This window comes from Anarhichas minor, unplaced genomic scaffold, assembly GCF_050575085.1.
Source record: "Anarhichas minor isolate MPS153535 unplaced genomic scaffold, ASM5057508v1 ptg000028l, whole genome shotgun sequence".
NCBI lineage: Eukaryota > Metazoa > Chordata > Actinopteri > Perciformes > Anarhichadidae > Anarhichas > Anarhichas minor.
The window spans coordinates 3,435,822-3,454,545 of NW_027466474.1; the positions used below are offsets into that span (position 1 = coordinate 3,435,822).

The 18,724-nt window shown below is 43.0% G+C and overlaps 1 protein-coding gene across 4 annotated transcripts in view; it reads left to right on the plus strand.

Moving 5' to 3' along the window:
* The window catches only part of enox2 (ecto-NOX disulfide-thiol exchanger 2), a 146,171-nt gene that overhangs the window by 18,941 nt on the left and 108,506 nt on the right, over positions 1–18,724 (plus strand). The window contains exon 3 of one of the 4 annotated variants that reach the window (XM_076102932.1): positions 14,832–14,917. The exons of the other annotated variants lie outside the window; for them this stretch is intronic. Within the exon in view, the coding sequence (XP_075959047.1) occupies positions 14,884–14,917 (34 nt within the window). The 5' untranslated portion in view covers positions 14,832–14,883. The remainder of the gene's footprint in view (positions 1–14,831; positions 14,918–18,724) is intronic. 4 annotated transcript variants of the gene reach the window in all.

Sequence of the window (18,724 nt, forward strand, 5' to 3'; positions counted from 1 at the left end):
GGTTTACTGTGAAATTGTACGATTGCTACCTTTTTGAATTTGCAGAGCAGATATTACAGAAAGCATATTTCAGTTCATGCCCACATTCAGCCACACTTCTGCTTGTTGTTTTGTAGATGTTGCTTGATTTCGGAGAGTTGCTTCTTGCGTTTTTCTGACATCTGACACCAACTTTGACAGCATGACTGATCAAACTACAGTGTAATCAAAGGCTTCATCGCATGTAGCGTATATAGGCCACATCGTTACTGTCAGCTTGGAAGAATGAGTTTATTTTATTCATGTCAAGTGTTCATCATGAAATATGTCTCTCAAGTGTCATATTCAATCAGATATTATCCGTATCCAAATTCAGAGCCTATCTGTGATTGAGAGATTGCCTCCACACGGCTCTCAACATGGCGACGGCGGAGAGCGACTGCCTTCTCTACTCGGGATGCCATTGCTCCACTTCTTTGCTGTTTTTTTAATGCTCTGAATTTCAAATGTAGCATCTTTTTTGCTGTGTATTCACTTTGTAAAACATCACATGGAGGAGTTTCCTGGTGGCAGAGGAAGACTCTGTCATTAGTTCACTCTTTTGGGAAAACCTTCCAGGGAAAGAGAAGGCAGTGGCTCTTTTTGAAATAGTTTTTCTTCACCATGGGGGTGTCACACAGAGCTGCTCCACCCTGGCTCTCTGTTTGTCTGTGTAAATGATTGTCTGGGTATAAATAGGCCGACAGTCTGGCAGGGCCAGGTGGTCTAATCTGCCGGTTCAGCGTCCCGCTCTCTGCCTGGCAAGGTGGTGTTTGTCCTCACGTTAACATTGGCTTCAGTGTTCCCAGATGGGCTGCTTGTTGTATGTTGATGAAAAGGTGGCCTCACTCACAGATACATTTTTTTATCTTTTATACACGAGAGACATCTGATATTTCAATAATTGGAAGGCATAATATCAAACGTATCATTCGTGTTCACTTACGTCTTGACATTTGAAAGAGTTTGAACTACAAACTAAACCTGCAACAATGAATCGATTAGTTGACTGATAGAAAATGTACTATTTTAATTATGTATATTAATATATTAAACGTTAAAGCCATTTCTCAAGTAACTATTTAATGGTTTCAGCCTCTCAAATGTCAAAATGTGCTGCTTTTTCTTGTCTTAGCATTATGGCAAACTGAATATGTTCAAGCTCTGGATTGTTGGTCGGATAAAACAAAACATAATTTGCAAGAGTCAACGATTAATTAATTATTTGAGAAGATAATTGACACATTAGGGCTTAAGCGATCATTAGTGGCAGCCTCACTTCTCTGCTCTTGTTTCTTAAGACCACAAATGTTTCACTTTTTCATAAAAGGCAAACTCTGCTTGCCTTTTATGTAAAAGAAGCGGAAACGTAGGATTTAACTGTTTCTTTTACCCATATGTAATATTTATTGTTCTGTTTTTAAGGAGAGAAATTGTCAATGCATTCACTTATGTCTCCTTGTATCCAATTTCCTGCCACCTGGAAACAGTATGGCTGCTGAATACTCAGCCTAACAAGGTTTTCCCCCTGGTGACAGTTTGGGAACAGCAGGAGCAACAACCATCATTACTGTGTGGTTACAACAACCTGACACTTTTTTTTAAAACTTTTGGATACATTGTTCTTATAGTGTACGGTAACCGTTACAGGCAATTATTTCAAGCTTGACTCCGTCTGGGCATGGAGATATTGATTTCTTATCATCTGGTTTTATATACTTTGGTTAGGAAAACAATAACTTTCATCCGTTATTTTTCAGTTTTGGTGGCCAAGCCGGTTTGACCTTTTTCCCCCCTCGTTCTGTCTTGTCCCTAAGTCGTCGTGTCCGTCTCCCCCGCCATCACTCTCCCCCAACCTAAATCGTCTCCCATCAGAGGTGCCAACATGTCACCGGCAGCGCTAAAGTCTAATAGCTATGGGAACATTTTCTCTGACACCTGCGGCAAACATGAAGCCTGCTGGGCTGCGGGGAGAACAGAGGGAGGTTTATCTGGGATGGCAGGCCTGGCCTGCATCCCCATGCCAGCAGAGACGGCGGCGCTGAGCTCGGCGCTTTAGAGCCAGATAAGGCCCCCAGACAAAGAGGCACCGCGGAGAGACCCCCGCTCACTACAACGGAGGGGACGGGACGAGATGTGTGACTAACAAGCCTCGACAGTTTGCTCCAGTTAAATACCCGACTTTCAGCCTCTGAGTTAGTAGAAGTTATAGGTGTAAAACTAAAGGAAGTCATCATGCAGAACGGAAGATCTCTCTCTCTCTCTGTCTGTCTGTCTGTCTGTCTGTCTGTATATAAAAGTAGGGCAAAATGGCCCCCAAAAAATCATCTTTAAAAAGCCTCTTCACAATATATAAAATATTCACCACATATTAACTGCCTGATTAGTCAATTTTTTTTGTTTTTGCCATTATGTAAATTTGTGCCATTTGTGACATTATGTAAATGTACTCATCACACTGGTGTTTAACTCACTGATTATTGGTCACATTATTGTGCACATGTGACATGGAGACAGATCATGCCTCGTAATAAGAGTAGTAGTCCATAGTTTATTTTTCACATTTCTCAGTGAGAGAGAAATGTGGTTATTATTTTAGGTGTGTGTGTGTGTGTGTGTGTGTGTGTGTGTGTGTGTGTGTGTGTGTGTGTGTGTGTGTGTGTGTGTGTGTGTGTGTGTGTGTGTGTGTGTGTGTGTGTGTGTGTGTGTGTGTGTGTGTGTGTGTGTGTGTGTGTGTGTGTGTGTGTGTGTGTGTGTGTGTGTGTGTGTGTAAGTAAAGTTTAGGTTGTTTGTCGGTGAGTAAATGCTACAAGACCCAAGCCAAGTTCCTGTCTTGCCACCTGCTGATTAAAGGGTCAACTGTGCCCCAGGTTCACTTAAGGTGGACTGACCTTTAAGGTGGACCAGCTATTCTCATTTTAATGACAAGCTGCTCACCAGCTTTTAGCAGCGACCAGACCTTCAACAGCAGGTCAATTTATATTCTTTTCATTCAAAATAATAGATTTTTTTTCTTCTTTTAAATGTCTGGAAGAGCCCAGTAATACAATTGTCAAATCATGTTTCAGTTTCTCTTTGTGAGTTGCTATGAATGCACCTGATTGTTTTTTTTATGGGCATATGATATCGTCAAAATTAGCAAAGCCACCTTGACTGCGATCCTGCTCCTCATCGTGATCTTTGCTTTCTATCGCAGTGAATGAAACCATCTAAATACGGAGGCCGCTCAGAATAGTCTCATTGAATGAGACAAGGTGAACCTTTTCACTGTCGCCGTGTATCACGAAATGAACAAAAGCATGTTAAAACTTTTACTGTGAGGAGTACAATTAAAGCACAATATTGCCTGATCATGTACAATACATCCATTTAGCGATGTGGTGGTAAAATAAACTGCTGAACTCAGACGGTGGTAAATAGAAACCTGAGCCGTCGATATAAACAACAGGACTCCAGTTCCCAGGTGTGTAAAAATGTCATGCTGAGTCCTTTCTTCTATGTCAAGACAACATGTTAAGACAGTGTACTGTGCTGTATTTGAAATCTTTAGGATATACCACTACACACTGTGTGTTATCTGTGAGTGGGATGACTATAGGTGGTGTGCAGACTGTAGAATATTCTCGTGTTTAGTGCACGCTGACACTTTACAGCCCATTATGTACAAAAAGAACTGAATCCCTTTTGACTTTCCGATGTAACGCATGATTGCACAAAAGCAATTATATCGACAGGCACAGATTTTTAGTTCTTTATTCCACATTTGCAGGGAGCTTACTTTAGGGAGCGCCTTCCTCGGGTAGATCTTCCCTTCTTTTTTTTTTTGCAATATCCTTCGTCTGCATTGCATCAACACTGCACATTAACAAGTCTTTGGAGGATGAAGCCACAGCTAGAGCTCGGGACTCTGAAATCAGCTTCTTTGTTGGGCAAACCTTGGCAAGCGAACTTGAGTCACACAGTGTGCCACGAGACGCGTGCTCCATCCAGCCTGTAATCATGAATATAGTGGATTTATCTCCAAACACTTTGATGTGACCGGGAATAACGCAGGGCAGGATAGAGTGTGCATCCTCTAAGTCCTTTCCCACATCTTCATTCAGAAATAAACATGCAGCTTGTATTTTCATGGTTCATTTTATGTGTTCTTGCAATAAGCAAAAGAGGTTTATCAACGCAGACTGTTTTCTGGATTGAGTTAAGTTTTCCCCGAATAGTGCACGCCTTGTATTGAGTCCTTACTCTGCCATAGTGAATGGGTAATCCATTGTAGCTAGTTATTGTACTTCACAGCGGCTTCCAACACAATATCGGTCTATTTCTTCGCCAATGTCGAAGCATGAAAAGAGAAACTCATTTGGCATGGGTCACCTCATGTGACCAACATCTTTTCAAAAAGCAAATGGCGAAAATAGAGTCATTCAGATGATTCAGTTTTTTATTTAATTTATTTTTTTATTTATTGTGTGTGTGTCGGCATACGAGGTTCTGCTTGTCTGGCAAGAAATTAACTTTGTCACGGCGGCCCTAGACAAGAGCAGGCAGGAATTGCTGAGCCTGATGTTGCACTCGGGGAACAGTGAAGTCATTTTGCTCCAGTAGACCACTTAATAGCTTTAGCTGATGCACAGTTTGGAAATCCATCAGTCAATTGGGCCAGACAGAGATGGGCAGTCTTGAGAGTGTCAGCATGCCCAGTATGGGGAGGAAACAGTTTGCAGGACAATGGAGCCGCTCTCATTATGAGCTCCAGTCATATAGATACATTAACTGCACAATATCAGCTAATAATGGTTTGATCCAGCTGCGACACGGTGCTGCTTGATTCTGTGTCGTGTGCCGTGATATGAGACGACCGGTGCAGCTTATTTCACAGCTGTGGTGTGTTTTAGTGTGACTGCTTCAGTTTTGATTGCACCGCAGATTTTACACATTAATGTCTGTTTACAGGTCTTGCAGAGTACTATTGCATATGAGAAAAAAAGTTGTATAAAACCATTCATTGTCACTTAGGTCAGCTTAAAAATGAAAGAAATATGGGGATGTGGAGTTAGAAAGACGTGCTTGATGCTAGTGGTTCCAGGCTACATTAGCCGCTACTAGCAATACACACCCAAATCTCCATCTGAACCCTCCAAGGTCAAGTTGCATTGTGGGTAATGTTGGCACAAGGGATGCTAATTCAACTTTTTTAACCAACCGTTAACCGACACGGTTAGTGCCTAACAAGCCGCCCAGCTACAATGATATCTGATGCACAAAACGGGTTGAATCCATCATTTAGCACCACAGCAAAACAGGGAGAGTCAGCGGCTACCATGTTGCATGCATTGTTATGAACACACGCAGCCACTTTCCCACTAAGTCTCCACTGCATCTATTAGTTTAGCTGCGAGGTTTAAGCTGCAAGTCTTCCCGACATCAGCTGTCAGGGTTTCCGCCAGTGTGTTGCAAGTTCAGCGTAAAGACAGTGAGTGTCCGGTCAAGAGAGTGAGTGTGTCGATGAGTATGATGTTAACAGTAACGTTATGGTTGTGAATGTAGCCGTGCAGTGTGTGTACAGCGGAAGCTACAACAACGGCTGATTTAGAGTGAAGGTGGTTAGCTCTGAAGTTAGCGACGACTCTGACTCACTTAAAGTGGGCTGACCAGTTAAGGTGGACCAGCTATTCTCCTTTTAGCTTTTTACATTTTTTCATATTTCTTTTAGCTGTTTAACTGAATTGGTCAGTCAGAATTCAATTTGTCGGTTAATGGTTAAATGTTTTTTTGGGGGTTTATTTGGTTACGATGCACATTAATAAAACATGAATGTAAATGCGCCAGAGTTAGCCAAGAGGCTAGTTTTCATCAAGTTAATTATTAACTTGCTTAGTAGGCGCTATACTTTGACAAGAAGAGAGAATAAGTGGGAAAAAAAGAAGATATTTTTTTGTTCTACTGCATTGATTTTCATCCTTTTTTAAAAAAAATGTTACTATTGTGAGTCCGACTATATATGGTAAGCGCAATGCTGAATCTGTGGATCGGCTTTACACCTTTACACCATCGTCTAAACACCTCATACTCCTACAAGTAGTTCCCCGCAAGGAAGCCTTTCTGAATAAATCTCTACTTTATGCACACGTCGTATCTAAATGATCCAATTTTTTGTTAAAATAAGTTTGACCGAACGTTATTAAAAATCCCAACCCCATATGGATTCCCTCTATCTTGTCATCGTGTGGACGGGAGGGCAGACGACCCGAGCCCGTTGTGTCAGTCTGTGAGGATCTCTTGTCAGTCCATTAGGCTCCCCGCTAACCTCAGTGTCGGCACTCTGATCCGACTAGTTAGGATTGCAGGCGCATTGCCGCCAATGAAGTCACCGACCTTAGGGAGCCTAATCAGCCGTGGTGATGGTGTTGGGTAATATGAGGGAATTGGTATTCGCTGCGTCCCGAGTTTAATTATTTATACTTTTGCTTCGAGGTAGAAAGCTGGATTTGGTGAAGAGGTGAGTGACTGCAGCAGAGTACACGACGAAGAAGAAGACTTTTTATCGTCAAAGCAGCAGCCTTTAACGACTCCTCTCACGGTGGCGTGGTCGTGTGTCGTTTCTCTTATAATTTATTCCCATTGTGGCTGATCTCATCTGAATTCAGTTGTCAAACTACATTGTAATCATTCGAGGAATATCCTTATGTAAGCAGAAATATTGAGGGCTGAGCATGAAAGATTCAATAGATGAGGAAGTTCTGCAGCCTACCGGAATAACTTTAGCCTTTTTATGTTACTCCTGGTTTTTAAGTACTGATTGAAAATGCTAATTGAGGGTTAATATCTGTGTTGCCATTTTAATTTTATTAGAAATTTTGATTGTTATTGATGTGATTTTCAGATATTTGCTGGTTGAACGTCCTAAAGTGTTTGGATTGGCTGTTTATCCTAAAAACCCAGCTATGCGCAGCTGTAGTTGTGCCAGTATGCCGCACAGTTTCTCATCACTGCTAAGCAGCTCAGTCCTCTTCTCAGAGGTGTGAAGACACGGTAATCAGCCTTTAAGAGAGGAGCCTGCATTAAGAAGCAGAGCAGGCTCATCTGTCTCTCAATCAAAGGCTGTGCACTCTTGTCTGTGCATGCAGGGAACACAATGGAGCAGCTGAATCACAAACGTGCACTGGGCACACGGATAGTATCATTTCATTATCACAACGAGTGACAGACAGATCTGTATTCTTTTAAACGTGTGGATCAACAAATCGACTGAGGACATCTTTCATCTCTTTATTTCAGCTCACAGCCAGTCCATGTGCTGGCGCAGGCAGAAACAGGAGCTGTTAACGGCAAAGACAGCTGCACACTCAGCTTTAATTGCATGACGAGTAATTTAGGCGATTATACCTATTTTAGCTTACTTAAATGTTAATCAAGCAACGTCTGACGGAGCTAACGGGACGGGGAAATTGTAGAAAGGGTGTAGAAGTATGTGTTTGTGTAGAATGAATTCTACTGCCTGTGGTCGTTGCTTAACAGCATCCCACACACACACACACACACACAAACGCACACATTTGTTGTAATACAAGGCAACACTCTCCTCTCATAGTGTTTTTGTTGCCTAAAGCCATTTTATTCAGTTGGTAATTGTTTAAATTTCTTTGCCGACTTTTTTCTACTTGATGTGAGTTAAATACTCACGTCCGATCGACACACCAGAGCTGAAGACGGGGGTGTCTGCCTGTCTCACCCTCTCCCCTCTACACACAGAGCCTGCCATGCTACTGATTTAAGTCCTTGTGACAGGGAGAGCTGAGCCCCATCTACCCCTTCACATGCAAGACTGCTTTTTCAAACCTTTATTTGCCGAGGATTGGTTGGACTCGACACCTCTGCTCTTTTTCCAGCAAGGCCCAGTAGCACGTATATTCAAACTGGGAAAGTAATTTGATAAAGACTGCTGGCCATATCCTCAACACTTTTGAGGCTACTGCCTCCATTAATGGCCCTAATTTTAAGGATAAGATATAAAAGCTTTGTCTGTTACTGGATGGAGGCAGACGATAATTACAGAGACCTTAATTAAACACAACACAGCATTGTTCCTCTTTATTGCCATGTCTAGTAATCAGTCATTTACTCCTAATACTCTCATTAAGTCCCCCTCGTTGTCAGCCTTTGCCTAATTAACTCAATAAACTAATGGCACACACTTTTTCAGTTTTTTCAGAGGGAAACTTATCCTCACTGTAAAATTCTTTAGCCAGCAAAGAAAACCCGTGTCTGTTCCTCTCCCCCTCGTATTAGAACTCCTCTTTGTGAGTGAAATTCTGCGTTGTTGTTTTTTTTGGTTACTTTCTTTTGGCACCGCTATTCGAGATCCTGGGCTGGAGTTCGCCGTGTGTCTGAGCGTGTGAGCGAAAATGATTTCCCCCGACCTCCATCGTTGGCCATGAATGGAAAAGATGGCGGCGCGTGTCTCCGGCTGTTAAACAACACACGCCGGCTCCCAGCACACTCGTAAATTACTGCAGCGAAAGCCTCTCCCAAGACCGCCTTTCAGTGAAAACGGTTCAGTCGGTGAGGCTGCGTCCCATAACCGGCACCGCGGCTGTCAGTTAGCGGAGTTTTGTGGCTCAGAGACCGGGACTGTGTTTACAAATTCTAAAAAGCCACTCGGCTAGATGCGTTAGTTTCTTTATTGCCTGTATTGTGTCACACGTAGAATAGTTGTATTTTCTGTGCTGTCTCCCTGTTGAAAGTACTTCAGGATACCAAAGGTTCAGTGTGGGTGTTGTAACAGAATATAGCATTTAAAGCTAAAAAAACAAAATAAATCTGCAACTATCGTGATACACGATTAATCGTTGAAGTCATTTTCTAATCCAAAAGGCCATTTGATGGTTCCAGCTTCTCGAATGTGAGAATGTGGTGCGTTTTCTTGTCCAACATTAAAGTAAATGTATTCTGGACTGTTATCTGATATCAAGACTTTTGATGACATCCCCTTCTCTCTGGTAAACTGATATTTTTCACTGTGTTTTTATAGACCACGTGATTAATGGAGAATCAACATAATCGGCTGTCGCAGCTTTATAGTATCCGCCTATGCCTAAATTAAACCTACTGGAGGGTAACCAGTGCTCTGGGATGGCCGATTGGCTCCACTAGCTCCCCCAGTCAGTGAAGTATGTTCACTCTGCATTGTGTAACTCCACCATGACACCAAAGCTGCAGGACTTGTCTCAACGTTTCCATGAACCGAAGCTGCAATTTCATTTGTCATTTGTGGATGCACACATTTCTATTGCCTTTCCTCATACTCAAGGGCTTGTTTCCTGTCTTGGGGGTGAGAGGACATAGTTGCGTGTTGCTCCTCTGGCTGTGTCTGTTAACATCGGGGGGAATTGTTTTCCTGATCAGAGGTTTCAGCCTGAGCTGCGTCTGAACGATGGAAGATGCACTTTCTTCCTCCTCGATGGTTATTCGGTGGAGAACAGTGGACACGTCTGCTCTGCTCTCTCTGTCCTTTATTTGCCTTCTTCTTTTTTTTTAACATTTCAATATTTATTTGTTATAATGTACGAAGCTAAACATCTAGTATAACGTCAACAAGACGACACAAGCAACTCATCCGCTGGTAGAAATGCTATAACGATGATTTATAGCCCACATACTGCTTCTGTTTTTTTTTTTATGACTCACTGCTGAATGGAGTGAATATCTGTAGTTTTTAAAATTGTTTACACGAACTGTTTCTGGATCAGTTCACTGTCTGAATGATATGATTTGAACATTTATGGGAAAAAAGATCTACAGCCATGTCTTTTAGGAAAGCACCCGCAGGGCTCGGATGACTGCTTGAGTGTTTCTGTGTGTTTTTACATCGTGGCCTCACACATATTGCAGCGTAGTGCTGCTGCTCTCTCTCTCTTCATGTAGGAAGCCTTGACAGACTGTCATCTCTTCAACATGTCAGCGGGGGCTCATTAACACACACACACACTGTACCACATGCATGTTGGCAAAAGTGTGGGAACAGTTTGGGCTGTATTTTCAGCGTGTGCTTTTGTGTGTTGTCTGCAGTACTATGTTAATTGTAGGACAATTGTGATTATGGGAAGGATGGCAGAAAGAGCTGCATCACTACAAACATGACGCACGCTTCTATCCAGTGAAGCCTTTTCATTCCCACACCCACGGGTGACATCTGACAACTGCAAAGGTTCCGCTGTCATTACTCATACACGCAACCAACTGAATAACATCACATCTGGTAATAGAATTACAAAAGGTGTGTTATAAAATAAGTCTTCCACGAAGTTTGTGACCAAAACATTGGCATTGCATAGTATGTGTACCTCGATCCACTGTTCTTTAGTTTATCACCTCTCAGTGTAATGACCACAAAGATGCTTTTAAAAAGCTCCGCCTCCAGGTTAGCAACACAACAAACATAACCACGGTCTGATAGTTTTACTTTTTTGTTTATGTCAGTTAGAAATGATAAAGCAAACCGACATTGAGTGGGTACATTTTTGGAGAGTTGAGGCTGGAAATCCTCGTGCTGTTTCTCTCGGAAGATAACGGAAATGATTAATGCACATGTGGTGTAACAGGATTTTGGCTCTATTCCCAGGTGCACTTTAAAAGACATTACATTAAATCTGCTTCACCACAGAGTTATGATACTGTTTGGCGTTCCTAAGTAACCAAAATCAAGGGTTCTCAACAGTAGACCTAAATAATGAACTGTCTATATTTGGATTTCTATCAAGCTGTTGCTTATTAATATGGTTAATCGTAAATACGGGTAAAGAACAAGACTCATTTTAATTAAATATTTTAGTGGTACAAGATGACTTAACACCTCATTGCCTGACATCACCTGATGTCAACAATGCAGAGGATATTTCATTTGTTATTTGTATGCAGTGCTGGTCAATGTAAATTAGAGACGCTTGCACATTTCAGACACATTTCTGTGTGTTTCTGTGTTTTAGAAACACACAGAGTTGTTGTAATCATTTGGTTGTGCTTTTTTCCTCCCCTACCTGATGCTGTGGACATAATTTAATGATCCCAGACAAATGTAAAAACCTCCGAGCTTTCTCTCCGTGTGTGAGATGAGGTGCTTCATCACAGAGATAAGCTCGCAGGCTGAGGGACGGCCACAGCAGAGAAAAGGCACACGAGAGCCGCCTGTGACCGACCGATCGGTTCCTGTGAAGTTCGTATGATTAATCCAACATCGCAAATTGTTACGGAGGGCGATTTGGTTGCTGCCTTTCCCGGGCTGCTGTTTCCCTGCTGTGGAGACAAAAGATGAATGTACCTATCGGGGCTATTATGGGGGGGTATCGCCCTTCTCCATCACGATGGGGGGCAGTAGACTCTGATAATCCTCTCTTCACTGAGGGGATCCTCTAATCCCTGCTAGACGCGGGTGTCTGGCCTCGTGCATTCGTCAAGATGACTAATGTACCGAACGGCGTGTGGAAATACATATGAAAAGTGAACTCGTATTTACACAAGGCTCAACGCGCACAGCATTAACTGAATGATAAATATCTGTAGCAGGGGAGGCACAGTGAGCATCTAATGGCATTTTGAAGCAGTTAAACTGACATCGTTGCCCATACTGCGTATTGATTTACCAGTTAAACATGAGCAGTACAATGCTAAGAAATAACACCAAACAATCATCAATCTGTACACACTTTTCAGCAACTTGTGCTTAACCAGCCACCTAGCTGATTGTTTGTACCTTCTTTCTCATTTCGACAAACTATTCAAGTTGCATTTCTTCTCCAAAGAAAATCGATTTGCTCTGTTATAATAACGTCTGCAAAGTTTGTCTGCATGAAACTCTGTTTACAAAACTGTCTCCACAGCTTTTGTGCCCACTCCGAAGGTTGCATATTGATAAGCGCGCCGGGATCTGAATCACAATTTCAGACGGTAATTTCAAAGTCCAGTGTGAAAACTTCTCTCCTCTCAGCTCCTCTGCTTCATTCGTAATCATCAGCGTACACATTTCCTCAAGTTAGCTGCTCGGGCTTCTCCTAGCTGTAGAAAAGCACTTTGGAGCTAAGTGTGTGGGAATGAAAAATGTCGGTAATAACAAATATGATCGGGACTGAGGGTGCCTTAAGATTGATGAATGCCATTTGGGTTTTTTTCTGCCCACAAAGGAGTCATTTTCTTTGCACCCCACCCCATCATTTCATTTCCCCAAATTAAAATAACTGTCATTATTCTTCCGTAGTTTAGGCTAATGCCATCGTGATGGTGAATAAGTAGCCTGTTTGTCTCTCCTCACAGCGGGAGTGTGTGCACTCTCTCGTTGGCCTTGATTTCTCTTTGTGGTTTCCAAGTACACTACAGTCCTAATGTCTGAAGACTAAACAGTAGGTCTGATAGTTTGTTGTCTGTCATACATCATCTTCATCTGTTAGTTTAGCTTTACTGCATGCCTCGTACCTACTAAACCTTTACGTTGTATAAATTCAGACAGATTTAAGTTCATATGTAAATTGTGTGCTCAGTAGTTGGTTAAAAACCAGCACTCTTCATTATGTGGAAAATAAGGACTGCAGACCATTAAAAATGGGCTCAGATGTGTTAAAAGGGGTTCTAGTTACGGGAATAGCGTTTGTTTTGTTTTCTCATCTGAAAATATTCATGCTTGGAGAGCCCCCATCTAAACACAAGCCAGTGGTTTAATCACGCTCTCTTTTCCCCCCCATCCCTCAAACTTTGTTTTTTTTATTCCCGTCTGCGTTGTTGTCTCTATTGAAAACATGTGGAAAAAGCGAAACAATTGTGCATTCACTCCTGAACGTCCCCTCGCTGCAACCTGTGATGCCGGGGTTATCAGATTGTCTCTACTGACTCATATCAGGAGGTCAGCGGTGTTGATAAGGACGCTTTAGTAATTAATTTGATTATAGTTGTATTTTGTGAGAATGCTGGCCTTCAGCAGCACTACTTTTGTTCGGTTGCGTCATCTGTATTCAGCACAACAGACACAGTATTTGTGATGAACAGCTCAGAACTCAGAGGGGGCAAGAAGGCTTCAAATACATCACAGGAGTATGCTAATCTGATGCTAATCCCAACGCTAATCTGATGCTGACAGAGGTGCAGGTTGTGGAGTTAATCACTGGGACTGTGATTTCTTTAAAACTTGCAATGAGAAATGACATTTTGTCACCAAAATATATAACCACAACTAACATACAAATATGATTTATGGATGTTTTACCTCGACTGTCTTATTTCTCTTTAAATTGAATTTAACTGGACCAAGCTGCAGTGTAACAGTTACACAAACATGCAGAAATGTCCAGCCCTGACTCCTTTTAATTATGTTCACAAACTTTACTACCACTTTAAGTAGGCTGCTTTGTGGAAACACAATATCACCCAGATTGTGTTTTTATCAGCATAGTGGCAAAAAACGATTCTGCTGAATGCGTCTGTGAAAAATGAAATTATTGAAAGTTAATGTTGATTCTCTTGGTCATCAATTCCAACATTATTCCGTGGATGATAGGAATGCTGAACTGTGTGAGCAGCTCATCACGTCGTGAATGTGTGAAGAGAACAGGTTGCAGAGTCTTGCATGCAGCTTTCAAACATGGCATCAAGATGCTATTGTGCCTCTCGTATATAGCATGTGTCGGCATGAATGCACATACACGTCAGGATAAGTGATAGAAATCGTATCACTGCCAAACATGGAAGGAAGAGAATAAAGGGAACTGCTGTGACATGAGATATTTTGTCCGATGGGTTCTACTTTATTTGACGGGTACAGTACATTGTGTGCGTGCGCTTGTACACGCTCTATGGAATATGTATTGTAGTGGGCTGTGATTATTTTTATTATGTAAATCCATATGGGTTCAGAAAATGGTGAAAAAGAGCCCAAGGTTACGTGTTCCAGTTGCTTGTTTGTCTCCAGTGACACAATAGAAATCCTCACTTTTGAGAAGCTGAAGTCACAGAATGTCTGGCATTTTCCCCTTCAATCAATTGCTTAAACAATGATCACAATTTTGTATTTGTCACCTTATTGTTTAAGCCCTATTGCATGCCGTCTAATTATGTGTCGTCTGCTTCTAGTACAAGTTAATTCAATTCCATATCAGAAGCAAAAGTATTGATACTAAAAAAAAAAAAGTCCACTAAAGAGCATGAAGCACAATCGGTGGAGCCCCGAAACTGCAGAAAACCTGCAGAAAGCAGAAGGAAAGTCTCGCTCGTGCGTTCTTTCGGTAGGTATTCGGCGGCTGCCGTCAGCAGAGAGGAGCGCTGTGACCTTCTCAGTGGCCTGAGAGTGTGTTGGCGTGGCATGACTGATGCAGATTATCATAGCTGGAGAAAGCCAATTACCGTGGTCATCACAGCACCCTCGGGGGGCCCTTTTCAGCGGAATGAAATGCATTACAGAATTCTATGCGCATCCTTTCCGGCAGCGTTTTTGTATTTCCTCCACGCCGATCCGCCCAGTTTGAGTGTTAATAGCGCAGTCGATGGGACCCTCCCGCGCCTCAGAGCCCTCTTTGGCTCGGATGAGCTTCTGCTCCACAAAGCAGGGAGGTCGTGCCTCTCGGAGAAGCGGATGAATTACGTTCTCCTCTGGTTGTCGTCTCTCGCCATTCAAGACAAAGCCCCTTTTTATTTCGGCCCCTTCTTAACCAGTCTCAGTGAGCGTCCTTGAACGACTTCATGAGGGGGAAAAAGTCTGGTTGCAGAGTTGTTATGGAACAGAACAAACAGCAACAGATCAGACCTTTTGTTCTCCTTGTTTTTTACCCCCAATACAGATTTGCTACAAGACCAGAGAAGCTGAGATCACACGCGGCAACGCTGCATAGCATGTACAAAGACCACAGATCAAGCCGAGTCTGCGGTAAGAGGCCTGAGTGCACCTTCTAAAGGTCTTATTCTGTGTCTATCTCAGAAGCTCGCTGTCTTTTTAGTTGCCTCAGCCTCTGAACCTGCCGTTCTCCTTCCTGGATTTGAATTATATTCCTTTATTTCGTGTTTATTTTTGCTGTTTTCACTTTTTTGTTCAGACATCAGAATCCGCCGCATCCTCTCAGTTACTAGTGTCGAGGCTTCTGAATTCAAAGTGTTAATCTCATTCAAACTCACACATGTGATCATACAGGAGTCTGACATGGAGAGCAGTGTGACACACACACACACACACACGCTGTTACAAAACTTTTGAAGCTCGATGTTAATAGATCAGTCTTTTGCTTGTTTTTTTGGGGTGCTTATGTGAACAGGTAGCTCAAGTCGAGATTTCTCACCTTGCACGCAGTTATTCACAACACACCCAATGGCGGCTCAATCTAACCAGCACATTTACAGACGCTGTCGAAACCAGAGTGGGACGCATCGTGAACCAGTATGTACTGTTGCAGGTTTTTATCTCAAGCTCAACAGTTTGTTCTTTGATTGCTCAGCTATAGTTAATAGATACTAAATCCCTCACACGGTTGTGCATTCATTCATTGAGTACATTCACTTACTAAAGAACTGTTTAAGGTGCATCTCAATCCCTTTATGTTCAATAACCTGCACAGCATTGTGGGTTTTAGCCATGCTGGTGACACTGTCTGTCCGTCAGAGGTCGGTGACTCCACCACTTTGGTTCAGACTCAAACATCTTAACATCTACTAAATGGGTTTGCATGGAAGTTTGTACTTTCATGGTTCCCAGAGGATGAATCCTACTGACGTTGGTGATCCCCTGACATTTCCTCCAGGGCCACCATGAGGCACCAAGAGGCTCTTGACAGCTATCGAATGGAATACCATTCAAATGTTGTGTGAATAACTTGCGTGGTTCCCTGACTATAGCGCCATCTCCAATATTTCCGTTTCAAACAAAATACGCGCAAAACTATTGACATCCCCGTCAGCTTCAGCTGTGCTTCGTGGTATGTGCTAATTAGCTAATGTTAGCTTGGTAACGCACAAATGCAAGACGGTGAACATGGTAAACATTACTCCTGCTTGACATCAGCGTGTTAGCTTAAGCTGAAGGCACCACTGTGTTCAGCCTCACAGAGCCACTAGCATGTGTGTAGACTCAGTGTTGTTACCATGTGTCCTGTTGGGCTCTTTCTCTGCCTTATTTCGCCCTTCTACCTGCCACTGAGCACCACACTAAAAACAGAAAAAAGGAACGCTCGTACTCGTTGAACGGACAATTAGCTGTTACGTAATCCTGTTCAGAGAAACATATTTAATATTCATTGCGCTAGGCACGGCTTTAATATGTCTCTGTGAGCCGCTATTGTACTTTGAAAAACAACGGGACCCTACAGTACATTGTTGGAGGAAAAGAAATTGAACCAAGCGAGAAACTGACAGACTGCTTAAGCGAGAGGAAAGAGAGGGGGGATGAGAAGCGCCTCTCGCTGGGCTCCGGCCGATGAGTGTGTCCTCCCCCATTACTCTCACACAGCGCAATATGCAGGTCAGTCAGGTGATAACGAATGCTCTGTCTGATACTCGGCCTCTTTCCCTCCCTCCTGCTCGTCTGGTCGGCTCCCTCTGTTGTATCGTCTTCACCCTTATTACACTACACTGCAGCGTCTCACACAGTATTTAGTGTATTCACCTTCAGTGGGTTTAATTATCTGGCAATGTCCCTCAGTTCAGTCATGTTGGGCAGTTTATGAGGCAATGAAGACGTCAAGTCTCTTCCTTCATTGATTAAACACCGACTTATGGCCAGAGTCTACACACTTTCTCAGCTAATTTTGTGAGTTTAAAGGAACAAAAAGAGAGAAGACACCTTTGTGGATCGATCACTCGCCTTGAGTCTCCACAGTGCGCTCAGGATTGGACGAACTACTCAAATTCTGTGCACACTACCCCCCCACCGCACGACCGTCTGCAACAAGAAGGGAGGTGATAATGCATTCAGCCAGCGCTTTGCTAAAATACGTGGTGCTGGGTTCCAGGTTTGATGTGGTGACATTCCTCGTAAACGAATGTTTTTTTTTCTTCTTCTCATGTTGAGAATGAAACGTTTTGATTCGTAGCATGAAATACCGGCGACGCTGGTCCTTCAAAGCTAGATGTGGTTTCTGTCATGGTAAGAGATGGACTGCAGCCGGATGTACAAAACAGTCTTTTGATGAAATACGATTGAATTACTACTTGACTGGAGAGAATTCAGAAGAAAAACAATAAATGTCATATTTGCATTCATGTTTTCATTTAACAACATGTCACAGCAACTCATTTTGTGCAAAAGCACAGCTATTTCCCATTATATGCAGACTATTGTGTTACAAAAGGGGGCCAATGGTTTCCAGAATCAACTAAAATGTCACTGCTGTCTTAAAGACAACAGGATGTCCCACAGTGGCTGTTTTGGCGACTTCTTTGACCCACATTTACACTCACTGTTCATCTGGTATTCAGAATGACGACATATTTCACGATTACAGTTATCAGAAGAGGGATGACTAATGCGTTGCCAGAAAATACAACTTATTTGACATTAACTAGTTTATTAGCGAGGCTCTCGTACTCTTAGGATTCACGGCTGCTGTTAAATCTGCAGGTGTAGATCAGCACGTAGTTTACTATGTGAATGGATAGATGTGCGGAAAAATAAATGGGTCTTGTTGTTGTTTTTCAAACTCTTTCCACTTTAGGGTCTCCAAAGTCTCTTCATCCCACATTCTGCCGCCTTATTTTTGTTGACCTCTTGGTGGCAGCTCGACGTCTGTCTACAAGACTGTCTTTGTGTGAATGTTGACTTGGGGGTTTGAGCCTGTGTGCGGCTGATGGCACATTTGCTTCCAGGAATCACAACCAGCTTGCTGTACCACACAGCTGCCAGGACGCAGCACGGTGCCCACCCGCTCTCGTAAAACCGCTTTTGCTCGTATCAGAGGACCTGCAGGATTTGAATGCAGTGCGGCAACGTTGTCGAACAAACAAACACTGATTTGTGATCACCCCTTTTTTTGTGTGTGCGTGTGTGTGTGTGGCGATGCATGAGTGGTGTTTTGAGTCAAGTGATTCCCTGGCTGTGAATTCTGGCCGGGCAGCGAGTGCTGTTTAACAACATTTCAGCGGTGCAGAGGGGTTAACAGTTATTTTGCGCTCGGTTTGAGACTCATTGCCATCAATATTCATGCTGAGGGAAAATTCTCCAGTCATAGGCCCGGCCTCCGTTTTGGATTTAGCCTAATCCGGTTTCCAGAACAGATGCTGTCGTCACAAAGGCACCGACTGTACTCTAACTCCCTCCTCTCCTCTTCCTCTCACGGCAAACATGGCTCTGCATCTCAGAACACGTTGGATCCAGTTAGACTTGATGGCATCCTGCCACTCCTACACAACTCATTAAATTCCTCCCAGGCAGGAACACACCAGTACGTGAACTGGGACACCGTGAGGCTCACCTAATGAGGTGCGACGAGTCACTTCAACCTTTCCTGTCCAGACGATCATCTGCTAACCATCAGTCAGGGGGCAGGGATGTGAGGTAAGGAGGAGGAGGAGGGATAGGTAATTAGAAAAGGGAAGGATTAAGGATGATGGAGGTCAAAGATAACTAGCAAGAAGCCAAAAGACAGAGATGTCCACCATCGTCGGGACACATTTCCATGCTGGCCGTCTTCCTGCGTGGAGGGCAGTGAAGTTAATGACATTTTTCAATCGTGCCTGAGCTACAAACACA